This window comes from Podarcis erhardii (genome assembly GCF_964252035.2).
Source record: "Podarcis erhardii genome assembly, chromosome: 1".
In the NCBI taxonomy this organism is placed as follows: domain Eukaryota; kingdom Metazoa; phylum Chordata; class Lepidosauria; order Squamata; family Lacertidae; genus Podarcis; species Podarcis erhardii.
The window spans coordinates 119,147,423-119,174,904 of record NC_138497.1 but is presented as its reverse complement, the minus strand read 5'-3'; the positions used below and the strand labels follow the sequence as shown (position 1 = coordinate 119,174,904).

Here is a 27,482-nt window from a genome sequence, read left to right as displayed (position 1 = left end):
ATTTCCCCTTACTTTTTACGAGGGAAAAAGTGAGTCTTATAGAGCAAAAAATACAGTAATTGTTTAAAGTAAGGGAACTCAGTTCCTGCTTAAAAATAAAAAACCCCCAACCTGGATATGTGTACTAGAAATCAACCCCCCTCCAGTTTAGACATGAAATATACTGTGGTACCTCGGCTTTCAAATGTAATCCATTCTGGAAGTCCATTCGAGATCCGAAACATTTGAAAACTGAAGGTGGAAGCCTCAAAATGGAAGCCTCAATACAGAAAAACTCAAAACAGAAGCTGCGTTTCCTGTTCAACTTCCGAGGAGCGTTTGAAAACCAAGGTATTTACTTCTGGGTTTTTGGCGTTTGGGTTCTGAAACGTTCGACTACGGAGGCGTTCGAAAGCCGAGGTACCGCTGTACCAGCAGTTGGTTTAGGGAAATAATAAACTCAGAATTTCACAGGCAAGTGTAATACTGGATTGTATGAATATCTGTAGAATGATGGCATGCCACAAGAGGGCAGTACGAGAATGCATTAAGATTTTTTTCTTTTCTTTTTTTAATCGCATGAAAATAGGCCAGCTTAAGTGCCCATGCAGTTATAGCATTTTTCTTTCTATGGGAATTCGTGCTTGTTTATGGGACCAAACCTACAAGGTTTACAAGGCAATAAAATCTAGCCTACCTAAATCTCTGTGGGCATACGATGGCTGTCCAAGTAGGATAGCGATGGCAGTTCATGGGTACTGGTTTGGCCACATTAGGGGTGACAGTAGCTGCTGCTGCTTCTTCTTCTTCTTGTCATCTTATTATTTTTATTATTATTAAACTTGTATACCACTGTATACCTGCAGGTCTCAGGGCAGTTCACGACATTAAAATCTCAATATAAAACCACAAAATGCACAATAAAAACAAAAACAAGGACAGCCCATTAATCCCCCTCCCCAACACATTTTAGTCACTTGCACATATGCCAGCTCCCCACTCATTGTTACAGAAGCAGCAGAGGAAACAGGAAGCCACAACTGCCCGTCTGATTTTGCCACTGTTGGCATAAGCAAGGAGATGGTTGGCATTCTGTTTGTTTTTTTTTAAAAAATATATTTATTGACGTTTCAAGGATTATACAAAAAGAAAAAACAAAATATAACAAAAATACAAAACTAAAACAATTTTAAAACACATAAAATTCCATTCACTTATTTTCTTTTAACTTACTTCCCAGACCTCCTCATACCTCCCCTTTTTGTATCCCAATTCAAATTATTAATTCAGCAAATCCTCGCCATTAGTTTCTCGCCATTAGGTCTCGGATTCTGCCAGTCATTTCTGCCAATCCCATGTAGTCTATCACCCAGGGTGGGTAGATCTTGTGTCTTCTGGCCATGTGCAGTGTGGGATAGAGGCGGCAGACCATTTTAGGCATGTCCAATTGATGCATGTGTCCTTTTGGACCCAGAAGAGAGCGGAATGGGGTGCTGGGGGCAGGACATGGAACCCCCACCTGAAATGGTCATCACCTGTACTTCTAGCTCCTTCGTTGCACTTGGCAGAAGAAGTGGTACCTCGGTTTACGAACTCAATCCTTTCCAGAAGTCCGTTCTTCAACCAAAACCGTTCTTAAACCAAGGCGTGCTTTCCCTAATGAGGCCGCCGGTGTCCTTCCACCGTTCTTAGACTGAGGTAAAGTTCTCAAACCAAGACACTATTTCCGGTTTTGCGGAGCTTGTAAACCAAGTCGTTCTTAAACCGGACTGTTCTCAAACCGAGGTACCATTGTAAGTTTGGGAACTGGCAGGGGGCGAAGAGCAGCAGAAGCATATAGACAGCCGGTAGAATGCCTGCGATTCTACCTGTCAGTCACCCAGAATCTTGTCACAGGCATTTTAGAAGTATCAGATAAAGCAGAGAGGAGGAACCTGTGGGCCTACCAGATGTTACCAGACTGCCGCTCACGTTACTCTTGATAATTGTTCATGCTGGTTGGAGTTGATGGGAGTTACCTAAGGAGGACCACAGGCTCCGCAGCCCAGAAGTAAAGGATAAATGCTAAGCATTTTTTCAGGATGGAGAAAAACCTGAAAGGGTTTCTAAGAGGCAAATCGTTCTGCTTGCCTACTCCACTCCCTCCCCCCCAAAGAAAAAAGAATGATTGTTGCGCTTTTTAAGACCTTTTCTGTGTAAAGATACTGTATAGGCTTTATGTGCTGGTTAACAGACAATAGCTTATTGGGATCAAAGGGGTCTAACATTCAAGTATTTCCCCCTAAGATATAGAATATCAGCTTTTGAAGTTTTTCTCCTCCTCCCATTCCCACTTCAAGCAATTTGTAACCTTTGTGGCCCAGAGAAGACAATAAATGAGTTAGGACAGGCTGGACATTCAAGATTATGGTGCAGTTTGTTGAATACACCATGTGAAATAAATTTGCCTGGTGGTACAGTAAAAGAAACGGCTTTTAACAACACAAGCCTACTCAGAAGTAAGCCTCACTGAGTTCAGTTGAATTTACTCCCTGGAAAGTATGTATAGGACGGACCACAGCTTAAAAAAACAAACATTTCCCATAAGAAGTGTTTGTAGGTTGCTGTAAAGGTAAAGGGACCCCTGACCATTAGGTCCAGTCGTGGCCGACTCTGGGGTTGCGGTGCTCATCTCGCTTTATTGGCCGAGGGAGCCGCCATACAGCTTCCGGGTCATGTGGCCAGCATGACTAAACCGCTTCTGGCGAACCAGAGCAGCACATGGAAACACTGTTTACCTTCCCGCCGGAGCAGTACCTATTTATCTACTTGCACTTTGACATGCTTCCGAACTGCTAGATGACCAGGATTGGCTTCCTATTGCGCAGGCACTCTGGAAACAATAGCAGAAGCCCAGTGCCGATATACGTATAAGCTAAACAAGCTACAGTATAGCTTAGGGCTCTGCTCTCTTGCCTCCCCCCCCAATATACTTCTTCTTAATTGTATTTCGCTATTAATATACTACGTCTTAATTGTATTCTGGCGAACCAGAGCAGCACACAGAAACGCCATTTACCTTCCCACTGGAGCGGTACCTATTTATCTACTTGCACTTTGACGTGCTCCAAACTGCTAGGTGGGCAGGAGCAGGGACCGAGCAACGGGAGCTCACCCCGTCACGGGGATTTGAACTGCCGACCTTCTGATTGGCAAGTCCTAGGCTCTGTGGTTTAACCCACAGCGCCACCCGTGTCCCTCAGGTTGCTGTAGGAAAGGGTATAAATAAAATATATAGGGTGGTTGTCATTGTTAGTCATCCATTGAGTTCTAGCTGGACAAAACCCATAAATTAGAAAGTAAGAAGCTTAGCATCACATGCAAGACACATTTATTGGGTGGGTGGGTCTAATTTCCCCCAGTTTTTTTAAATATTTTTAAATATTTTTAAATATTTCTACAGTAAATCTCTTTCCAAGCAGGTTTCAAGCGGCTTCTAATCATGGCTTGGATTGGCTCTCCAAGTTGGAGCTGGGCAGTATTGCTTTGCAGTGCTTCCAATCCTGTTTGGATAGTTGACTCCAGAAAGTGTTGCTGGGGACCCTTCGCTGTGAGGTTCCATGGGGTTTAATCTTGCATTCCATGCTGTTTGAAATGACATGCAATGAAAGCATTGCGATCATCCTCTGAGGCACAAACCGAATAGTCTTGTACCTTGGTTTTCAAACAGAATGTGTTCCGGAAGTCCATTCAACTTCCGAAATGTTCAGAAACCAATGCACAGCTTCTGATTGCACAGGCGCGCCAGAAACTATAGCAGAAGCCCAGTGCTGGATATACGTATAAGCTAAACAAACTACTGTATAGCTTAGAGCCCTGCTCTCTCTCCCTCCCCCATATACTACTTCTTATTTGTATTTCACTATTAATATACTACTTCTTAATTGTATTTCAGTTTAACAATTACTTTGATAAAATACGTACTTTGTTATGTGCAAATGACTTTAGATACCTATTAGGTTCATAAATAGCATATATTCAACACAAAAAACAGTGACAATTTGCTGTTGACAAAGGACAGTTGGACATATAAAGGGCCCCATTACCTTCAGTAGCTTAGGGCCTCATCAAACCTAAATCCGGCCCTGCAGAAGCCGCATCGGACGTTTGGCTTCCCAAAAAAGTTCAAAAACCGGAACACTCACTTCCGGGTTTTGATTGTTTGGGAGCCGAAACGTACGAGTATCAAGGTGTTCGACAAACAAGGTACGACTGTATGCTATTCTACAAACTGTACAAGTTAGCCTACAACTTTCATATTAGAGTTTGCAGTAAGGATCATATCCAGGGTGCTTGCCGGAACCTGATAGCTCGTGCAAGATCACTGACAATGAAACAAATAGAAAATTACCTGACTTTATAAGCATAAAATACCGTATTTTTTGCGCTATAAGACTCACTTTTTCCCTCCTAAAAAGTAAGGGGAAATGTGTGTGCGTTTTATGCAGCAAATTCAGGCTGCGCAGCTATCCCAGAAGCCAGAACAGCAAGAGGGATTGCTGCTTTCACTGCGCAGCGATCCCTCTTGCTGTTTTGGCTTCTGAGATTCAGAATTTTTTTTTTTCTTGTTTTCCTCCTCCAAAAGCCAGGTGCGTCTTGTGGTCTGGTGCGTCTTATAGAGCGAAAAATACGGTAACTGCACTTACCTGCTGCTATGAATAATTTTGCAAGGTGTTTCAAAATGAACATTACAAAACTGGGTGATGTGGTTTTTATTTATTTATTTGAGCTCAAGGCTATCTGGTCTCCTCTTGAAACCACAACACTGACCTTTTAAAACCAAAAGGTGTCTGTAGGATTTGAGGCATTCAGGTGTGCTATGGAATGCAGGTTTGAGATTCGTGATGTGAACTTCACGCTTTGCCAGAATAGCAAATCTGTGGGTTGCAAAACAAACGCACCTTTCACTGTGTGTGTGTGTGTGTGTGTGTGTGTGTGTGTGTGTTTTTAAGAAACGCTTGCCTTCTTTTTAGACGGTTCTGTGGCTGACCCAGCCCTCCTGTGGCACCCAGGAATGGGGATCCCCTGCAGCTTCTGGGGTAGCAGGCGGTTGGGGAGGGGGAAGCGTAGAGCAAGGCATCTGATAACATTCTCAAAGCCAATCCATGGGAACAGCGGGGGTTCTTTGGGAGCCATGTTAACCAGCCTATAATAGGCCCCAGGTGCCCCATTTTCCCAAGGATGGTAGATGTAGAAACAGGGAACAGAAAGAAATTAGGACTCTGAAGTCTAGGGTGTCGAATGGGTTTGCTTCCTGACCGAAGCAGATTTTGTTTTAAGCCCCTTCTTTCCTAAAACCTCAGATTCTTTTTCTTTGATATATGAACCCAGTTTCCCCCCTCTCCACTTCTCCATCCTGATCTGTTACTATCTAAATTGAACCTTTGATTTATGTCACCAGGTTCACGGATAGTAAAATAACAAGAAATTACGGACTTTCCTGTGTTGTTTACTGTTTCCTTTTTTTAAAAAAAGAGGTTTTCTTAGAGAAGAGAGAATTTGAGATTGTTACATCTTTTTTCCAGGAAGAAGGAAGGCAGAATAAAAAAAAGCTTAGATGTTGTCGAGAGCAGGAACATCCCTACCTCAGTTGAAATGGATGATATGTTGAATTCGGCTACCTTGAGTGAAACCTGTACATCTAATTTATCTTTGTTTTTGAACTGTGAATTCCCCTTTTCAGACAAAAGCAGAGAATTGGTTGTCAGCCCTTATGATGAATACTATCAGGGATAGACAGTAAATGTTATTTCTTTTAATAAACCTTATCTGAGTATGTTGCTTTATAACTGCTCTCGACCGCAAAGATCAAGACTATTGTTAAAAGCTATATATAGGTGCTGCCTTAGGGTTGGCAGCAGCTGCCCCTTCTCTTAGCTCTGCTGCTATAGCTTGTAACATCATTATGGTATATAGGAATTTAAGCAGGGAAGGGTTTTCCAGGTGCTTTTCATTCTTAATTTCTGTATGTCAGGTGCTGTTCATAGCACAGCAACAAGGGTGGCCAGCAAACCTAGCTGGGGTTTGGACATGCATATAAGCTGTTCGCTCTGATCTGAAACACCCACTGCCTGCCTAATCCGAAAGTATTTGAGGGCTGACAATGGTAGAACTTAAATTATGATAGGAAAAGGTGGGGTGAAATCCCTAAGTTTCACTTCTTGAGATTTCCCCCTAGGTTTATCCATATTGTGGTCCTCTTAGCTCTTTCTAAGAGCTAGCCATATTGTGTTCAGCTTTCTAAGGGCCACTATCAGGGTGGATTTCATTTCACGATTTAAATCGATAGTCAGTAAGACTTGATTTATTTATTTATTTATTTATTTTTATAGAAAGACTCATCTTTGCTGGAATAATCTTAATATTTACAACCAGATGAAGGTTTCATTTTTGGAAGAATAAATTTTCAGAGTAGTTTTTACAGTTCTATCAAAATTACTGATTTGGTTATGCTATTAGAAATACATAGACAGATAGTTATGAAATTATTGTGAGGTTCAATAAGCCAGCTGTTTATATTTGGATAACTTTTCTGCTGTACTTTATTTGAAGGAGAAGAATAACCATTTACTTAATAACAATTTAAACAATTTATTAAATTAAACAATAACATTATAGCATATGTATCCATGTTTGTTAACTGATGTGGTTAAATGGTGTGTTTTTTTTAGACTGAGTTTTAGCACACATGAAAAACTTAAAACAAATCCTTATTTCCTGAAGAAGAACCTTTGGACTATAATGTAACTTAAACAGAAAACTAGAAAGATTTTTCCTCCAAAAGCATTTTATTTTAAAAATCCAATTTAAATTTAAAAAATCTGATTTAAATTTTTAAAAATCTGAGTTTTAAAATATTTTTAAAATCACTGATTTTTATCCCCCCCTGGCCACATATGGTGGATATCACAAAAGGTAGCAGGATGAGACCTGCCCCCCCCCTCTGGTCCTCCCTTCTAATTTGAGCACTGGGCAGTGGTGATAGAAAGCTATTCTCTCATAGGCAAAAATCTCTGATTTGCATTGGGCAGACAAATTCATTCTGATGCTGAGCTTTGGTTCAAATTAAGACACGGTTTTGCTAAAACCCCACTGTGCTGTGCATGACTTGGACAGGCATAGGCAAACTCGGCCCTCCAGATGTTTTGAGACTACAATTCCCATCATCCCTGACCACTGGTCCTGTTAGCTAGGGATGATGGGAGTTGTAGTCCCAAAACATCTGAAGGGCCGAGTTTGCCTATGCCTGACTTAGAATATTTGTTTACAAGCGAAGGCTGCTGCAAATTTTTTAACAGGACTGTGGCGTTAAACCCTCCAGAAGCTAAAGGCTTATAAGTTCATGTCTCTTGAACTTCACAGGATGCTGTGACAATATGCACATTGGGAATAGGAACAGCTTTCGGAGAGTCAATTTTGGATAACACCCCTCGCCATGCCACTATTGTTACAAGGGAGAACAGCGAGCTGCTGCGGATTGAACAGAAGGATTTCAAGGCACTTTGGGAGGTAAGCTCAAAAGACTACTCAATGAATTATAACATGGGGAGAAGACATGGCGCTTAAGGAGCCTAGCTGTGTTATTAGATGTATGTGGAATGCACAGGGAACCTTGACTAATACAGTGGTACCTTGGTTTAAGAACAGCTTAGTTTATGAACAACTTGGATTAAGAACACTGCAAACCCGGAAGTAGATGTTTTGGTTTGTGAACTTTGCCTTGGAATAAGAACATGTTTCGCTTCCTGTTGAGTGTGTTCCATTTGTAAATTGAGTTCCCCGCTGCTATGGGAAAGCACACCTTGGTTTAAGAACGCTTTGGTTTAAGAACAGACTTCCGGAACAGATGTAAGTTCGTAAACCAAGGTACCACTGTCAAATTAGTTGTTAGGCCAGCTCTGAAAGTATGTGTTTGTTACATAAAACAAGAATATATAACATGCATACAAGTAATTGCTGAAAGAAGGAGGTGACATATTTGTACCAATGTTATGAAACTTAACAAGTCATAACATACTAGTTCATAATGTGGAAAAATATATATATGGTTGCCCTTTCTTAAAAAAAAAACCCCAATGGCCATTTCTTCATATAGTTGTCTGTTGTGTACTGTTGTAACATCACATAAAATAAATTGGTTCGGTCATTAAAGCAATCTCCCATTTTCTCTCGAGCCCTAAGAAATTACTGAATTTTTGTAGTTTTATCAGCGCCTGCTCCACGCAGGCCTCAATTGCACTCGCCTCTAAGCCAAAACATGGCTTAGCAAGAGTGAACAGCCAGGGCAGAAATCACAGCCTCTCTGCTTGTCCCTTGGTCCTGACTTGCTACCCAGAGCTAAGCCATGGTTTGGCTTAGCATTACATCCAAACCAGGAGTCTGCAACCCGCGGCTCCGGAGCCGCATGTGGCTCTTTTACGCCTTTGCCGCGGCTCCGGGGCGGATACTAGCGAGGGGAGGAAGCGCATTGTGCGCCCCGACACTCCCCACTGTGGCGGGCGCTGTACTGGCTGTGACATCGCATGGGGGCAGTGCGTGCGTTAGTCACGCACCGTCCCGACGTCACCTTCCCGCCCACCCGCTACATTGTAAGGGGCATGTACGCTGGTCACTGCATTGAAAGGGGGCATGTACGCTGGTCACTGTTTTGAAGGGGAGTGAAGAACACACACACACAAAAAGGTAACTTGTTAATTTAACGTTTATTTCTATGAGGAGTAATTCTGAGGGGTCAAACAAAGAAATAATTTTAAAAAGTGACAAAAAAAGTTATTTTTATAATGACGAGTTTTGCGGCTCCCAGTTTGTTTTTTCTTCGGAAACGGGTCCAAGTGGCTCTTTTTGTCTTAAAGGTTGCAGACCCCTGATCCAAACCATGGCTTGCGGATTGGCTCCCCTCCCTCCGCCAACAAGCCTTGAACTGTAAGCCAAGAATAAACTTTGATTACAGCTTGTGATTTATTGGGAGAGCAACAAACCATGGGCCTGGGTTTCCTACGTAACAATAAACTGAACAATGGCTTAACTCTGGGTAGCAGGACCAGGAGAGGAACAAAGCAGCCATGGCTTTTGCTCTGGGTACCTGTATGCTTGCTCATCCTTGCTTAACCATGGGTTGGCTTTTAGTGTTGCGTGCAAACTGGACCATATTTTTGCTGCCATCCATGAATCAAATATTTATTTTAAATCCACTGATACTAGTTTTCCTTTAGTTTATGATAATGAGGAGAAGATTTTGAATTTGTTTGTTGCTTTTTACAATAAGCAAGATTTAAAATGCAAAAATGCCGTTAATAGAGAGCAGTGGAAGCATATGTAATGTTAGGTAGCCAAATAAGATGAAATTATGTGGTTTTAAGAAATTTTGCAGAGGGGTAGCTATTTTATCTCCCCACCCATGCACCCTAGTTTGCTAACTGGTGTTTCTTATGAACATTCCATGACATAGTTTTTCGTTTTAATTAGCTAGCTTTCCATACTTAATTTGCTGAAATGAAAATGGCTTTGTATTAAACACAGGTAGTGTTAAAATGGCCTTTTATCTGCAACATGACTTTTTATTTGGCAAACTTTGCTTTTCTTCTGTTGCGCTGCCCCAGATGTATGGATGCCGCTAACTGTTTCTTATGTTGTGGGGAGAATCCTGATGTCAGACCTTTGTTGAAGTTTAGAATTGGCAGGAAGATGAAATTAATGAAATTGAGAGTACATGGGTGAGAAACCGTTGAAGCTCTTGCTGCTTTTAATTAGTCACGTCTTCATGCTCAATAAGCATCATTCATGTGTTGACGTACTAATCTGGCAGGCATTTCAGAGAAAACACTTTCAAGGTTTTAAAATGTGACCTAAAAAGTACTGGGAAAGTGATATTTGTGTCTCACTAAGAGCTGCATAGCCTGTAGGCCTTTACATCATTGAGAAGGGACTCTGGCTTTACATGGGATTCCATAGAAGTGATAACAGTCTACTTTTTACCTGTCAGGCTATACGATACAGAACCAAAAATCTATTATCAATCCATTGTTGCTCAGTTTTGGGAAAGGTTACTTAATGTGCTTGAGGCCATGTACCCGATAGCATCTTAGCCCAAGAAATCAGAGTTTGACACTAATTCCCAGGCCAACATTTGATGTCAGTTTGTGAAAAGAGACTTGGCCTTTTGGCTCTAGGCATGTTTGGACAGCACCTAATTCTTGCGTCTTGTTCTTCAAAGGTCACCATGCAGTATGACTATGTGACAGCATCAGAACAAACACTCTCTACTGGTTTCTTTGCATTTTATTTAGCTCAAATTATACTTTTGCCTTTATAAATGCCGTATTGCCATGCTCTGGGTAGAAATTGCAAATATTGCAGGTGGTATTCACCTAAATATGTGCACTAGGTCAACGGGATTTCTTTCCCCCACCCCTGCATGTATTCTGCACCATCTCCAAAGCTGCTCCAAAGGCTTGAAGAACCCCCAGAACAAATTTAGAGGGCATTGGGAGGAGGTTGTGAAAGGGGGGCAAATGTTCCATTGCACAAGGAGAACTGACAGAACATTCACCGTAATGCTGTGTTGAATACAACCCTCAATGTCTGCTTGAGGAACTTAACTAATTGTAGAGGATAGTGGTTCAGTTCAGAACTATGAGAACTGGAATAAACTTTGAGCTTCCACGCTCTTGGTCACTTCTGGCTTATTTATTAAATTCAATATTTGTATTTGGCTTTTGAAAGTGGCTCAAGTCACTGATAAAATATGACAGGAGCAGACCTGGTGGTGTCTTCATCTGCACCCCCTTCCCCTCCTGAGTCGTTGCATAGGGCAGTTGTCCTTTTTTGGCAAACCATAGTTTGCCATTGCATTTGAAATAACAAACCATAGTTCCATCTTTTATATATAGTTTCCCTGCTATTAATTTTCAACATTACTGTATCAAAACAACCAATATTATCCTTCTGGCAGCAATTATTAGCAAAAATAGCTGTCTCCTCCCGCATTGTCTACTTCTGTTTGAGTAACACCCAGCCGATGAACATCTGCTTAGCCATGGATCATGTTCTTCCTCAGAGACATCTAGTTTTACAATGGCAGCTGTTGAAGCAGCTTGTTAAAAAGCGAAACATTCGGTTTTAAGATGCCCGATCCCTTATCTGCAAACCACGAAGCTCTAAAACTGGTGAGCTCATGCATCCTTAGGCTTTTAATTTTTAAATTGCACCAAGTTTAGAACGACAGGCTGCTCTCTGCAGGCTTTGAAATTGGCTTCAAAGGAATTCGAATCCAAACACAGTATTATTATTATTATTATTATTATTATTATTATTATTATTATTATTATCATTTAGATTTTGATTCCATCCTCCAGTCTAGAGGTTCATGATAGACTATAAAATGTATAACCAGTATAAAAGCCATGGAAAAAATATCAAAAAAACCCGAAGTACTAAAACAAAAAAGAACCAGAAATTACGAGCAGTCAAGCAACCAGTCTAAAAGCTCTCAACCACAATATACATAAAAGAGGAGCTTTTGACCGCTTGCTTTTGGGAAGAAAGGATGGCAGAAAATGAGTTTATTTGTACACATTGCAGGATGTTGCAGTTGCTCTGCTCACTCTGTGCCCATTCATTTCCCTTCAGTTCAATCACATAAACTCAGACAGGAAGGGAGTGAATCCACTAAGAGATTTACTTATTTTTAGTGCTTACTTTCCGTAGTGTCCCTATCGCCATGCATGGCTTGGAACTTCCCCAAGGTGACAGCAGAAAAAAACAAACACGTTTTCTCTTACGTGGAATAAAAAAAATAATCGTTTGGCACAACTGGAATCCGTGGATAAGAATCTGTGTAGAAGGCATTACCAGAGTGTTTTCCAGGGAGTGATAGAGCAAGTTTTCTTCCTTGGGTATTTGGAAAGAGATCACGACAGGACTTCGGCGGTGGTTTGGCTCTTCCTTTTGGCTAGGTATAGTAGCAATGAACTGAGCGATTTTATGATGCCATATCTCATTTTCTTTTGATTGTTATGTGTGTGTCTCTTGCTAAGCCGCAAATCTGAAAATTAAATTTCCTGAGCCAGCCTAAAAGCAACAACAACCCATAGTAGAAATGTGTGGCTTTTTTTTTTTTTTTTTTTTAAAATACAAATTGCACGGTGCTGGAACGGTTACATAACATCAGATTCGAATGCTTTTTGAAAGGATCAGGAAGATTTCTTAAAACCAAAATACGATTAAAGGCCTTGACTCAAATATACCACTCATCTGAAGTCTATATCCTTACGTACATAGCTTTTAAAGAGAATGCCAGTATTATACCTACATTTTTTAATATAAACTAATGAGAATTCTGTTTGCAGCTCAGGAAGCAGATTAGACAGTACAGTGTAATAAGCTTTGTGACTGGAAGGATGAAGTCTACTCCACATTTCAAAAAAATCTGATATATTATGGTGGTTTCTAATGGCTACGGTGTTGCAGTAGTGCTGATGATGAAATGGACTTTTTGCTTTTATTTGTATATATTTAAATTTGGAATTTTATAGTATTGTACCATGCCATGAGATTGGTGTCAACGAGGAATGGTTTAGAACTATACAAAATAAAGCCTAATTTCAGTCATGTATTTTGGATATTTGTCTGAACAGTACTAGGCACTTCAGCTGGTTTTGAAATGTACTAGGGGATGTTTGTGTGTGTTTAATGATGCAATTCCTGTTCCTGTGGATACAGTACTGTTGACCATTTGACCATTTGTTTGATCATTAACAGATTGGACATAGTATGTGCTAATTACAATTTAAATACAACTAGAAGTAGCTACTTTACAACAGTAGCTGTGGTTTGAGGAGCAATTGGAGTGCTGTGTCAGTAAAATATAACTTATATTTCCCCCTTATTTTTCTTCTTCTTCTTCTTCTTCTTCTTCTTCTTCCTTTCAAGTGTTGCACGTCAGCAAGTGTTTTACAGTTCATTTGCAAAGGAGATTAAACTTGATATAAGACCTGAAAAATTGCAGTAAAAATTCAAGAGGAACTTTTGATGCTAAGGCTAGCCACTTGAAATTACTGGGTTGATTTATGGGGTTCTGTTTTGTCAGTTTATTACACAGTAATCAACTCCAGAGATCTTTGCTAGGATTTAGTGATTTCTCCCTAGGCAAGCCCTGTACAGATACAAAACCCAGAGAGTTCATAAAGTGAGGAATATTGGGTTTTATGGGATGATCATGTGATTTCAAGTAGTAAAGTGTTTAGAGACCCTCAGAAGCACTAAAAACACAGCCAAGAAGCATGCAACTGCTCTGTAGACACTTAATGGACACGCTCTGTGTAGACTGCTCTGATTCATCTATTTGTTGTTGTTGTTTAGTTGTTTAGTCACGTCCGACTCTTCGTGACCCCATGGACCAGAGCACACCAGGCACTCCTGTCTTCCACTGCCTCCCGCAGTTTGGTCAAACTCAGTGTGGTGTAGTGGTTAAGAGCGGTAGACTCGTAATCTGGTGAACCGGGTTCGCTTCCCTGCTCCTCCACATGCAGCTGCTGGGTGACCTTGGGCTGGTCACACTTCTCTGAAGTCTCTCAGCCTCACTCACCTCACAGAGTGTTTGTTGTGGGGGAGGAAGGGAAAGGAGATTGTTAGCCGCTTTGAGACTCCTGAAGGGGAGTGAAAGGCGAGATATCAAATCCAAACTCCTCCTCCTCTTCTTCTTCTTCTTCTTCTTCTTCTACTTCAAACTCATGTTAGTAGTAGTAATAATAATAATAATAATAATAGCAACAATAATAATATATTTATACGCCACCCATCTGGCTGGGCTTCCCCAGCCACTCTGGGCGGCTTTCAACAAAATATTAAAATACAATAGTCTGCTAAACATTAAAAGCTTCCCTAAACAGGGCTGCCTTCAGATGTCTTCTAAAAGTCTGGTAGTTGTTGTTCTCTTTGACATCTGGTGGGAGGGCGTTCCACAGGGCGGGTGCCACTACCCAGAAGGCCCTCTGCCTGGTTCCCTGTAACTTGGCTTCTCGCAGTGAGGGAACCGTCAGAAGGCCCTCGGCGCTGGACCTCAGTGTCCGGGTAGAATGGTGAGGATGGAGACGCTCCTTCATATATACTGGACCAAGGCCGTTTAGGGCTTTAAAGGTCAGCACCAACACCTTGAATTGTGCTCAGAAACGTACTACGGAAACATAGTAGCTCCGAGAACACTGTCCAACCATCTCGTCTTCTGTCGTCCCCTTCTCCTTGTGCCCTCAATCTTTCCCAACATCAGGGTCTTTTCCACCAATATGCCTTTTTTTCTCCCTCTCTCTAAATGCAAAGCAGGTGGTGGGAGATCATGATGTTGCAGCACAACAAAACTGATTGCATTCAGCAAAAGTTAAGCAGCTCACCTGCTGCTGTTGCTCCCATATTATAATAGGATTGCTACAGACTGCAAAAGAAAAAGGAGGGAAGCAGTCACTCTCGTAGCAAGAAATACACCCAAACACACTGTATTTAAGCAAACAGAGACATACTTACCCTTTCCACACCAATTCACATAGAATTGGACCGCAGGCCGGCCCTACTGTTCAGTAGAGCAGTGTTTCCAAACCTTGGGCTTCCAGCTGCTTTTGGACTACAATTCCCATCATCCTTGACCACTTGTCTTGCTAGCTAAGGATGATGGGAGTTGTAGTCCAAAAACAGCTGGAGGCCCAAGGTTGGGAAACGCTGCAGTAGAGCAAGGCAACCACCTTAGGCTGCAGCTGTTGGGCATGGGGGGAGAGCAAACAATGGTGAGACACAGTTGTTTGTGCCACACGGCCTACCCTGTATCCTTTAAGCTAGCCTGCTGCCCTTAGTTGGATGATGCTATGCCATTTTCTGGATTTAACTGCCTTCCTGCTTGGCTCCTGTACATGGAAACGGTGCTGGGAGGCATCTTGCCTTATGCCTCAGGCAGCAAAACGTTTTGGGCTGTGTTTGAATTGGTAGCAGGGGAAAGTGGAATTATGCCCACTAGCCTCATCCGTACAACCTCATCTTGGTCCAAAAAAGCGTGAGCAGAGGAATCCGCTATAAAGCTGCAAATATAATGTTTTAAGTGCATTGTGCAAATGTGACACAAGATGGCAATGGTGAACTAATGGGAAATTACATATATATTTTTAAAGGTTTTTTTTTTTTAAAGCATTTTCACAGCATTTTTTAAAATATATGTCTAGATTCAGCCTGTGTCTACTCTGCGTGCAGATTCAATTTATATGTGCACAGGGTTTGTAACACCTACAGCTGAACTATTCAGACATCTGAGGGGCACGGCGTTGATTGATATGGAGAATTACTGTACAAAACGGGCTGGTGTCTTTGGTGACTTTAAGGCTGAAGACAGACACAAGTTTGGTTTGTTTGGGTTTTTTTAAAAAAAGAAAAATACAGGCAGTTTGATAGTACCATTGCCACCCCCGGCACTTGAATACGCTTTTTTTTTCTGTCCTGGGGCAGCCTCTAAAAAAAAAAACTAAAAAAAAACTGGTTCTGTAGGTTCTATAGATTTGAGGAGTATGAAAAATGATTCTGAAGTTGTTGTGATTTTCATAACTTCAACAAGAAACAATTTCAGTTATCCTGAGACAGATCTACAGCTAATCCATCGTTTCTACGGTGAGATGATGTGGGGTCTTGGGCTGCCATGTTATTATTTCTGTCGCGTCTTCTGTTTTCCATGCTTTTTGTTCAGAGGTTTGTACTCTTAGCAGGTATTCCTCTGCTGGTTGGATCTACATTCCTCTGGAATTAGAAGCTAGCACACTGTCTACAATTTATTGCTGACAATTTTTTAAAGGGCGTCGTCAAAGTAGTGTAACTCTGAATGCTTTTAAGTATTTCTAATGTTTTAGTTTTAGGAAATGACCTTTAGATGTAATCAGATTTTATGCAATCTCAGTGCACAATGTTGCAAACAAGGTTTATCGATCTACTCTTAATGTTGTGCTTCTCGTAGTTATTGCATTTTGTGACCGCTCCAACTGCAATACCTAGAGGAAATGTATATCTATGGCAATTTGCTCTGCAGAATGCGGTTCCACAGAAGGAATAGGAGCCTGTTAGATATTATTCACAATTTCATGAGCAATGAGCAACACATTTCCCCTTACACACCAGGAATTGGAAACCTGAGGCCTTCCAGATGTTGCTGCACTACAACTCAACAGCTTTCACTTTTTGAAATATGGCAACCCTAACTACAATATCCCTGGACCATTGGCCGTGCTGCTTTGGGCTGATGGGATCTGGAGTCCAGTAACATCTGCAGGGCAACAGCTTCTTCAACCCCATAGTCGCCTTTGACTGGACATAACCATCCAGGGGTCCTTTCCCTTTTTTTACCTCATAAATTACGAAGGGAAATGGCTAGATTGGGGCTTTCAGGAGTATTGCACCAAAAAAATAAAGTGTGGTCGGAGGACATGCTTTGTTTGATCACAGCAGGGAGGCCTCTTTTTCAGCCTCTTAACAAATGTTAACATCATGAGTGTGCTGGTCCCGTGGGTTACCCGAGAGGCGAGGTCCAAGTCCGGTCCGTGGTCAAAGGTGCAACGTGGAGGCAGTCCGTAGTAGCTGAAGCTGGGTGCAGGGCAGGGAGTTGGGTGAAGTCAGGAACAGGCATGCAAACAGGGAGCCAGGGCGGGTCAGGAGCTCAGGCAGGAACTAGCAACCAACAATGTTCCTCCCGCAACCTGGGACTGGGGCTGGCCAGCTTTTATCTGCCCCGAGGCATAAGGCGGCCCCGATCCTCTGGTGACGTGCCTCTCCTGGCCTGGAGGCGAGCACTCCTCCTGCGGGAACTTAGTTCCCTCTACCTCTCTGCCTTGAGCCTCTGCAGCCCAGGAGGGGCTGGCGGGTTACCGGACCCAGAGGCAACCTCAGCTTCCTCTGACAGAGCTGAGAGTGGACCACCTGCAGGCAATGGGCCCTCCATCACCTCAGGGGCCAGAGCAGACTCAGCTGGTGCCTGCACCTGAGGATCCAGCACAGGTGAGGACCCTTCAGGCTAATGCCCCAGTCAGCTGGTTCTGGAGGCAGGGAATCCTGTGCAGACTGGGATGCCTCAGCTTCAGCATCCGAGTTCAAATCCCAGGCCATCGCAATGAGATTGGACAGCTCCCACAAGACAAAAGGAAGAGAAATAGGAAGTTGCCTTATAGTGACTCAGGCCATTGGTTCAATTCATTGACTGTCTCCATTGACTGACAGCAGTTTCTCCAGGGTTTTGAGCAGAATTCTCTCCCTACCCAGAGATGGCCGGGATTAAATCTGGGACCTTTTCCTACTGAGCTGCAATCTTTCCCAGTCAGGAAATGTAAGCAATAAGAACAAAAATACACCACACTCAGTAGCCCAGTCTTTAGCGCCAAAACTCCGCAAGAGGGTCAGGGAGAAGGCAAGGGAACTCTGCGAGTAAACTAGTCAATCCCATAGGCTTCTCTTTTAGCTGTTCGGTTTAATCTGATAGGGATATCAGGAGCTCTGTGAGGCGCGCCCCATGCTGAGTTTTTAATTAAAACGTAAAGCTTAGGGAGAGAACTCCAGGAAAGAAATCCTAATTCAGGACTCTCGGGGGTATATACAAGCTAAACCTGGTTATTTTAAGTCTAACAGTAAACGCGCCGGGGAAATTTGTGTGGGACAAGATTGAAGAAAGGATTTTTAGCAGCTTGAATTTTTAAAAAAGAAGTATAAACTGTTTAAACACATGACTCTTCAGTCCTTTGGTAGCTAAATCGATCCTGCATAGTCTGCACATACAGCATAGTTTTTTTAAACACACACACACACATTTCTCCACCAGAGATTGTGAGGGTGGATTGTACCGCTTCAGACTCTGGTGGAGAAATGTGTGTGAGTCTGTTTAAAAAAAACCTTAGCTTATTGAGGAGAAAGGATATTGCTCAGCCTACTACTTGCTGGGCTAGCTTTCTACTTGGATGGAATTTGGCTTAGTGGTGGGTTTTTACCACCGCTTGCAGTGAAATAGTCTGGCCTATTCTACTTCTTTAGGATTCTACAACATTCTGCTGCATACAAAGATCAAGCCTGCCTTAAAGGGAACCTTAATTTCTTAATCCAGTGGAGCAGTGCATAGATAGATAGATAGATAGATAGATAGATAGATAGATAGATAGATAGATAGATAGATGATAGTATGGCGGATCCTCATTTTAAAATATGGCATCTCCTTACTTTGTTCTTAAACACATTTTGCAAAGCACAGCTGAAAACATAAAAATTGCATATTTTGTATTAGTTCTAGCTTTTTGATAACTGATTTTTCGTCACTGAGAAAAGATTGTGGCAAAATACATTATGTTTGCATTTATGTCAGAAATGCTCATTTTTATTTTTATAATATTTGTTAGATTTGATCGAAACTTTGTGTTGTTGTTTTTAACATGTGACTATTAGGAACACAGACTGCTCTTCTGAGAATAGCATAAAAAGTACTGGTGAAAACCTACACTTATATTTCTGGAATTTGCAGTTCATCCAGTCATGCTAATTCTCAAGGTCATATGCGACTGAGGTTATTTCAGGGTCTGAAATTTCTAATCTCTCAGCTACTGTCCCCATCTCACCCCCCTTGCCTTTTTTTAAAAAACAACAACAACAAATCTTGCTACCACAAAAGATTAATCTGCACATACTGTACTTGTAGCGGCATAGTTTTGTCTTGTTTCAAGTAACTATTTCATTTTGTAATGGAAAATATTTTAAAAAATATACTGATAATGGTGGCTATTATAATATTTCATGCTTGGTTTAGGAAGTGTACTATATATACATATACATATACATATACATATACATATACATATACATATACATATACATATACATATACATATACATATACAGTGGTACCTCAGAAGTCGAACGGAATCCGTTCCAGAAGTCTATTTGACTTCCAAAACGTTTGGAAACCAAAGCATGGCTTCTGATTGGCTGCAGGAAGTTCCTGCAGCCAATCGGAAGCCCCGTCAGACATTCGGCTTCCAAAAATAGTTTCCAAACCGGAATAGTCACTTCCAGGTTTGCAGCATTCGGGAGCCAAAACGTTCGAGAAATAAGCTGTTCAAAAACCAAGGTATATATGTTAAGGGGAATGTAAACTGACCAATTAATGTGCATAACAACCAGTTATTGTGCATATTCACCAGGCCTCGTAGATAATGTGCACATAACCCTTCCATGGAGGGAGAATTGTGCACATGTCCCAGTCAATATGCAGATAACACGTTTGTAGGCCCCCTTAAGCATATTCCCAGTTCTCAACTTTTATCACCCTCCACACACAAGGTTCTAAATTTTCTGGCGAGCACCTGTGAGCAGAATCTTTCATGTAGAAGTTCCTCCATCCCACACGAGGGATGCTGAAGCTGAGCGACAGGAGGGGGGAGGATAAGCATGTATCCACTCTCTCCTCCTGCAATCCTAGTTGTGGGGGGGGAGGGAGGGATGGGACTCCCCGGACAGGGCTATAGATATCATGAAGCTTGAATTGCAAATCTCTTTGTGTGTGTGGTTTTCTAATTCTAGTTTGCTGGCAGATCAGAGACTACAGTTTCCTTAACCATGGTTTGGTATGATGTCTGAACTAAGCCAGGCACATTATAGCTGTGATAGGCAGCAGCGGGAAGACAGTTTAAGAGGTGTAGAATGAGGGAAGCAGCGTTCGTGGGACCGGAGCGTTCTGCTTTCTATTTCGATGCATTAAAAAATATACACTTGGAAAATAGCATGATTGGAAAAAGAGCATGATGAGGCTAAGCAATCTTCTCTTCTAGTTCTGTTTTTTGAGCTTCAGGTGCTGTAATTTTGACAAAATATTTATCTGGAAATCCTTGCAGAGTGGATGGTGATATAAGGAAACAGACAGAAAAACCAAACTGCATCATTTAGGCTCCATCTTACTGCTGCTGCTGCCGCCCACAAAAACTTGTCAAAGGACTAGCCTATACAGTACTTGTACATGTAGAGAACTCCCCCCCCCCCCCATATCACCTACATAGCTTAGCTCCTTAGTTTGAAACTACAGGCAGAACAGAGGGGGAATTAAATTAGTCATAGAGAAATAAATTTCTTTTGGGAGCTTGGCTGGCCGAGAATTTTACACTTAATTTGTCCCCAGAGATAGTTCTCCTCTCGGTTTCTCTCGGTACTATTTAAGTCTCTAGCTCATTATAAAACTCTGTTCTCTGCACCTCTTTCAGATGGGTCAATTTCTCCATCTGTTTGAAGCCCACAACAATTTCCAGAGTTTCTGTTTGAGGGAAATCTCCATGAACTGAAGCTATGTTGACAGGTTATCAGTTTGAAATTCTCAGTTTAGAGCCTCAAAATTCTCAGTTGTTGTTCAGGCTCTCGGTGGTCCTTCGTCACCACCTTATTCTTCCATATTCTTTCTCTCGCCTCAGGGCAGTCCTATCTGGGTGCAGTTCCAACTGCCCCTCAAATCTGCTGTCCCTCACACCGAACTTATTTTAAAAGCGTAGGAAACTTCTTCCCTTTCCTTTGCCAAAATAAAACCCCCACAGTGATTCCAACGCCACTTGCCCATTCGCTGCCTGGATTTTTCTCTCTCCTCACCACTTACAGGCCAAACAGCATTTTGATGTTGATATCATTGATTGTGATGTTTGAAAAATATCACAAGGAAACGTTAGGCTGCCCCCACCTCAGCGCCCCATCATAATTGAAAAAAGATCGATACTTGTGTCAGCAAAATGGAGGCGTATAGGAATTGCTGAGACCATTGTCAGATCTATAGTGCAATGGAAGCAAGTATGGAAGCGAGTATATGCAGGTGGCGCTGTGGTCTAAACCATTGAGCCTCTTGGGCTTGCTGATCGGAAGATCGGCGGTTCGAAGCCCCATGATGTGGTGAGCTCCCGTTGCTCTGTCCCAGCTCCTGCCCACTTAGCAGTTTGAAAGCACGCCAGTGCAAGTAGATAAATAGGTATCGCTCCGGCAGGAAGGCAGACGGCATTTCTGTGCGCTCTGGTTTCCGTCATGGTGTTACATTACGCCAGAAACAGTTTAGTCCTGCTGGCCACATGACCCAGAAAGCTGACTGTGGACAAACACCAGCTTCCTCAGTCTGAAAGCAAGATGAGCGCCGCAACCCCATAGTCAGCTTTGACTGGACTTAACCGTCCAGGGGTCCTTTACCGTTACCTATATCACTATAACTGCCAGGACTTCCCCAGAGAATTGTGAATTGTGGGAGTTGTAGTTTAGCAGTCAGAATTCTGTTAAAAATTCCTAGTCCAGACCCTGCTGCCTTGACCTTCTGTTTTTTGTAGCATCATTCATGTTTACAGTATCTCCGTTAGCAACCATGATGTGTTCTCCAGCTCCAAACAGCACTCTTGATCCAGTTGAGCCTATTGGCTGACCATGATTCGCTTTCAAAAAACCCCTGATGTTTACATAGTTACGATTAAAAAACAAAATAAAATGCAACAGTGCGTCGTGACGGGGAGCTTTGCACTGCTTTCCACGCTTCAGCCTTGACTCATGCTGCCTCCAGAGAAGGATGAGAAAATAAAATGATGCTTACACCATTACTGTTAATGGAATGCAAACAAACAAGAACATCTTAAAAAAAGAGGGTTCACCTCGATATGCATTGCACCAATTCAAGAGCTAACGCTCTTGGATGAAATGCGTATGTATGAAAAGTAAGAACGCAGCCCAAGGACAATGGGTGCTATGCCACTGGTTTATTGCTGGAGGTACCACTTTTTATTTTTATTAATATTTTATTAGAACAATTCCATGTATAAAAAGAGAGTGAGAAAAGTGAATGAGATTGAAAAGAAATAAATACGGTTACAGTACCATATATTAATATACAGGTGTGTATATTCTTATTATCCTTTTTAAAAAACTTATGGTACTTTTTTATTCAAATTTAAAACAAATCATATTATCTAGAAACATATCATCCTTATTTCCCCCCATTTTTCCTCCCTCCCCCGACTTCCCTCAGTTCCAGTCTTTGATTTCTCTAAAAATTCTGTTTTCTGCATGTTACACAGTTGTATAGATCCTCAAACTATTTAAGTAATAATTATCAATAAAACGTTTGTGAATGTTTATTCAAAACCAGCCAAGGAGTCCAGTTCGCTTTGTTGTGTCTTCAAATACTTTGTAAAGTGTTCCCATTCATCTTTAAAGTCACAGTTATCCTTGTCCCATAGCTTATATGTCAGTTTTGCCAGTTCTGCATAGTCCATCAATTTTTCTTGCCATGATTCTTTAGTTGGGGTTTCTTGAGTCTTCCATCCTTGTGCTACTAAAACTCTCGCGGCTGTTGTCACATACATGAAAATATTCTTATTATCCTAATGCACATATAAATGTCAATAACCTAATATATTCTGTGTAAACTCATTCCAAATATTGTTGTATTTATCCAAAGAAAGTCTATAAGCTGTCTGTTCATATGTTGACAATGTTGTCATGTCAAGCCAAGAGGAATCGTTTCTCTATTCTTCCTTAATGATGGCCCTACCTCTGTGGCAGACTTCACATGTTACGTTAAGTGCTGGAAAAAAGGGTATTGGGAATAATTGACTTTTTAAAATCTCATGCATTTTTATACTGCCCTTCATTGTATCAGATGTCAGGGTGGTGTGTACAGCTTGAGAGAAATACCACCAGCGGCCCAAACAGGAAAGCAGCTGGTAAAGCTTTGAGACAGACTAAAACTTGTCCAGTTCTTAGCATAGCAGGTATGTTATCTGAATATATGAATTTGGGGTGGGAGGAGATAAAAACTACCACAGGGGTTTTCCTCACCTGTCACAGCCAGTTGGCGACCCATAAGATAATTCTGTCTGCTTCCCAAGTTTATCATTTATGCAGCTGATCAGGAACTCTTGGGCGTGGGTCTCCATTTCCACCTATTTATGAGCAGTGATAACAAAGCTAAGAAGTGTCCAGGAATGGCCAGGACTCTCACAATCCTTTTTGATTGTTTTTCTTTTTTTAATCATTCTGCTAACTTACAAAGCATGATGCTCCAGTCCTTCCTGCTTCGCAAGTGCACAAGTCTGTACATTTTCTTAGCTGTGGGTGGGATGGAATAAGATTAAATAAAACATAAGCAGTGCATAACTCTTGCACACAACAGCTTGCAAGCCTAAGTTACCTTGCTTTCTCATTTCCATATGCTGTCCCATATGCTTTTAATTTTATTTTTTTGCTGCTGTTGTGCCTGGAAATATCTTTAACTAAAATTCAAGTTAAAAAATAAAATAAATGAGCAAATGATATAATTACTCCAACTGCAAAGAGGAAGCATAATTTCCTTAGCATTATTTCAGTGCGCTGAATTCAAAGGAAACTCTTTAAACCCCACCCGATAAACCAAGCTCATGGGTTGTCTGGGGGCAAAATAAACCAGGCAATCCATGAGCAGTAAGCCACAGAACAAATCTTGACTACAGAATGTGGCTGCTTTGTTCCTCCTCCAGTCCTGCTGTTGCCACGCTGCTAAAAGCTAAGCCATGGTTTGGTTTAGCATTACATCCAAACCCAGACTTATTGCTTATGTCACTCCAGCCAAGGAGTCTGAGTTTGGATATAATGCTAGGCCAAACCATGGCTTATCTTATAGCAGCACAGCAGTAGTAGGACTGGAGGAGGGGGAAAAGCAGTCACAATTTTCTCTCCAGGTACCAGCATGTTTGCCCCATGGTTTGGCTGAGAATTACATGTGGGCCAGGTCAGATTCTGGATGAGGTACACCCAGGCAACTTGTTTGCTTAGTAAGAATTTGAGTCCTGGTCTTCCCAGGCCTTTTAATCCCTATAGCATGCCAGTTTTCCAAGGTTTTAGATTCTTTATTTATTATTCTTTATTCACTGTATTCTTTATTTAACTGTTTCTTTGTTTTGGCTATTTACCATCGTTTTGCTTCTGCTGCTTGCTTCTATTGGTGGGGTGCAATACTGTTGGTAGAGAAGTCATTCTTTGTTAAAATATATATACAGTCATACAGTGGTGCCCCGCAAGACGAACGCCTCGCAAGACGGAAAACCCGCTAGACGAAAGGGTTTTCTGTTTTGGAGGCGCTTCGCAAAACGAATTTCCCTATGGGCTTGCTTCGCAAGACGAAAATGTCTTGCGAGTTCCTGCGGGTTTTTTCCCCTTCCCCCCCCCTTTTCCTAAGCCCTAAGCCGCTTATCATCTGATCCGCTGATAAGCCGCTTATCAGCTGATCCGCTAAAAGCCGCTAAACTGCTAATAGCGCTAATCCGCTAAGCTGTCAATGGGCTTGCTTCGCAAGACGAAAAAACCGCTATACGAAGAGCCTCACGGAACGGATTAATTTCGTCTTGCGAGGCACCACTGTACCTCATGTTACGTCCGCTTCATGTTAACGTTCTTTCAGGTTACGTCCCGCGGTGACCCGGAAGTACTGGAAAGGGTTACTTCCGGGTTTCGCTGCTCGCACATGCGCAGAAGCGCAAAATGATGTCACATGCATGCGCAGAAGCGGCGAATCGCAACCTGCACTTGCGCAGACGCTCCGCTGTGGGTTGCGTTCTTTTCATGTTGCGAACGGGCCTCCAGAATGGATCCACTGTACCACTGTATACCTTTTTCCGTCTATAAGATGCCCCCATGTATAAGACACCCCCTATTTTGGGGGACTTTGATTTAAGAAAATGGGGAGAGATCTATCCCTGTATAAGACGCCCCCCAAATTTTGGACATTATTTTTTAGGGGGGAAACCTAGTCTTATACGCGGAAAAATACGGTAGTTACAGTAGGTGTGGTAGCATGTTTGACTTTGCCACCTGTTGCCCTGAGTAATTTCCCATTTGGTAAGTGTGCATGTCCCGTTTCCATGTCAGATGTGCCAAACATCTGCACAGCAGGTACACAAAACTCTTGAGCAAATGGGAGCAGGCTCCTTCTGTAGCAAGTGGGGATAGGATACCCCCCTATTCTAGCCCTCTTTGAATGCTTATGGAAGTCAGTTTGCATTTCAAACTGGATGCCATACTGGCAGTGCTGCACTTCCCCAGAATATCAAAGCCACCCGTGACTCGTTTTAATAATTAATTATGAATTTAGCAAATAGCAAATCAAATGACTCAAGGGACAGAAATATTCCGGTTGTTGCTGTCGACGTTAAAGTTAAGGTGATTGCAATTTCTCTTAATATTTCTAGTGGTGCTTTGCTTTTAAATAAATGATGTGGCAGCTTATAATGCTTGGCACTTCAGTTTTATTGTAAAAATGGATGTGAAAGCTGCTGTGGTGCTCTGCGGCAGTTGTGTTGGGAGAGAGAGGTTCGAATCCCCGCGGAGCCTCAAAGTTTCTTGGCTGTCTTGGGCAAACCCACTTTGTCGGATATCCCATGGAGCCTGCTAGGGAGGTGAAATGCCACATCTAGTACCCCAAGCTTCTTGGAGTAAGGGAACAGTGGCTCAGCTGTATCCCTCCAGATGTTGTTTGACCACAACTTCCACCAGCCCCAGCCGACAGCAACATCTGGAAGGCCACAGAAGAACCACCTGCTGGAGTAAGGCCTGGATAAAAACGTCACAAATAAATAGGAAACAAATTACAAATAGCTTCCTGTGCCATGCCAGAAAAAAAAAAAGAAGACAGAAGCTACCAGCATGAGTTTGACCAAACTGCGGGAGGCAATGGAAGACAGGAGTGCCTGGCGTGCTCTGGTCCATGGGGTCACGAAGAAACGACTAAACAACAACCACAAGCCCCATCGGCCTCCCCTGCCGTCTTCTACCTTGCATTTCAGTCTAGATAAGGGAGTTCGCATATGCAATGTGGAAATCTTGTGCGTCCTGATGCCTGGTAAACAAATTAGGTACAGAACAGACCCATAAAAGCTGAGCTTCCTTTGGCTTTTTTAAAGAAAGCCTGGGCTGGAAAAAAACCAACAACTGACAAGCAAGTTGGGAAAGTGGGTCTCACATGAAACAGCGGGCAGGCATGTGCTCTGCCACTCCTGCTATTGAATGGTATCTTCAAAGGGATTGTAAAACAGGGAAGATCTTCTTTGCTTCCAGCCACTACGGATCCCATGACACGTTTGCTGCAAGAGCAGAAATTATTTATCTCCTCCCACTCCCCTCCCGTGGCCAGAACTAATTTCTGTTTGGATAACTTGCTCTGCCAAAGCTAACATCTCCCCGGCAATCTCAGTCCCCGGCAATCTCAGTTGGTTACAGTATTCCTCCAAATCTCCTGCCCCTAGAATTGTGCAGCATTGCTAGTTGTTGTCAGTTGCTGGACATCTGCCGAATCAAGAGGCTGTAATTCAAGACAGAAGTGAGAACATCCTTCTGTACATTCATAAGATTCTTCTAGTGTTGGGATAAAAGGTGCTAACTCTTTTTATTGTTACTATTTGAGGAAGTTGAAAGATTAACAACAACAACAACAACAACAACAACAACAACAACAACAACAACAACAACAACAACATCAGTTCATGGTGCATTTTGAAAAGCTACCATGTTGGTAATTCTCTGCATTTTTTTGTTTTTGCAAGATTGTTACATCCAATAATCAAGGCAGCACTGATCTTCTCAACTCTTAAATGTATATTTATTTATTTAATACACATTTTCATCCTGCCTTATTTCCAAGGAGCTCGAGGCAGAATATGTTGTTTTATCATTGCAACAATCGCCCTGCAACGTAGCTTTGGCTGAGAGAGCCTGGCCTGAAATCACATAGTAAGGGAATTGAATGAAGTTTCCCTAGCCTTAGTCCTACACTGGGATGTGGGTGGCACTGTGATCTAAACCACATCCATCAGTGGACTCTCTCTGACAAGAGCACCCTGGAAGTTAAGCAAGAAAGTCAAGAAGGGAGAAACAATTCTTGGGAGCTTTAACTCTTTCTCACTTTATTACAATGCTGTGCTGTGTTTCTCAGGATTAAGTCCCACTGTGTTCAACAGGGTTTACTCCCAGGTCAGGGACGCGGGTGGCGCTGTGGTCTAAACTCCTGAGCCTCTTGGGCTTGCTGATCAGAAGGTCGGTGGTTCTAATCCCCGTGATGGGGTGAGCTCCTGTTGCTCTGTCCCAGCTCCTGCCAACCTAGCAGTTGGAAAGCACACCAGTGCAAGTAGATAAATAGGTATCGTTGCGGTGGGAAGGTAAACGGCATTTCTGTGCGCTCTGGTTTCCTTCACGGTGTTCCATTGCGCCAGAAGCTGTTTTGTCATGGTGGCTACATGACCCAGAAAGCTTTCTGTGGACAAACGCTAGCTCCCTCAGCCTGAAAGCGAGATGAGTGCCGTAACCCCATAGTCGCCTTTGGCCAGACTTAACCGTCCAGGGGTCCTTTATCTTTACCTTTTACCTAGTCCTACACTCTGACCACAGCACTGCACAAGCTCTCTGTACGAACAAGAGTTCATACAACAACACTG

The 27,482-nt window shown here is 42.3% G+C and overlaps 1 protein-coding gene across 3 annotated transcripts in view; it reads left to right on the top strand.

The window, feature by feature from the left end:
• RAPGEF4 (Rap guanine nucleotide exchange factor 4) overlaps positions 1-27,482 on the top strand; it is a 170,127-nt gene that overhangs the window by 22,065 nt on the left and 120,580 nt on the right. For all 3 annotated transcript variants that reach the window (XM_081864670.1, XM_081864672.1, XM_081864671.1), the window contains one exon: positions 7,381-7,527. In XM_081864670.1, the coding sequence (XP_081720796.1) occupies positions 7,381-7,527 (147 nt within the window). The remainder of the gene's footprint in view (positions 1-7,380; positions 7,528-27,482) is intronic.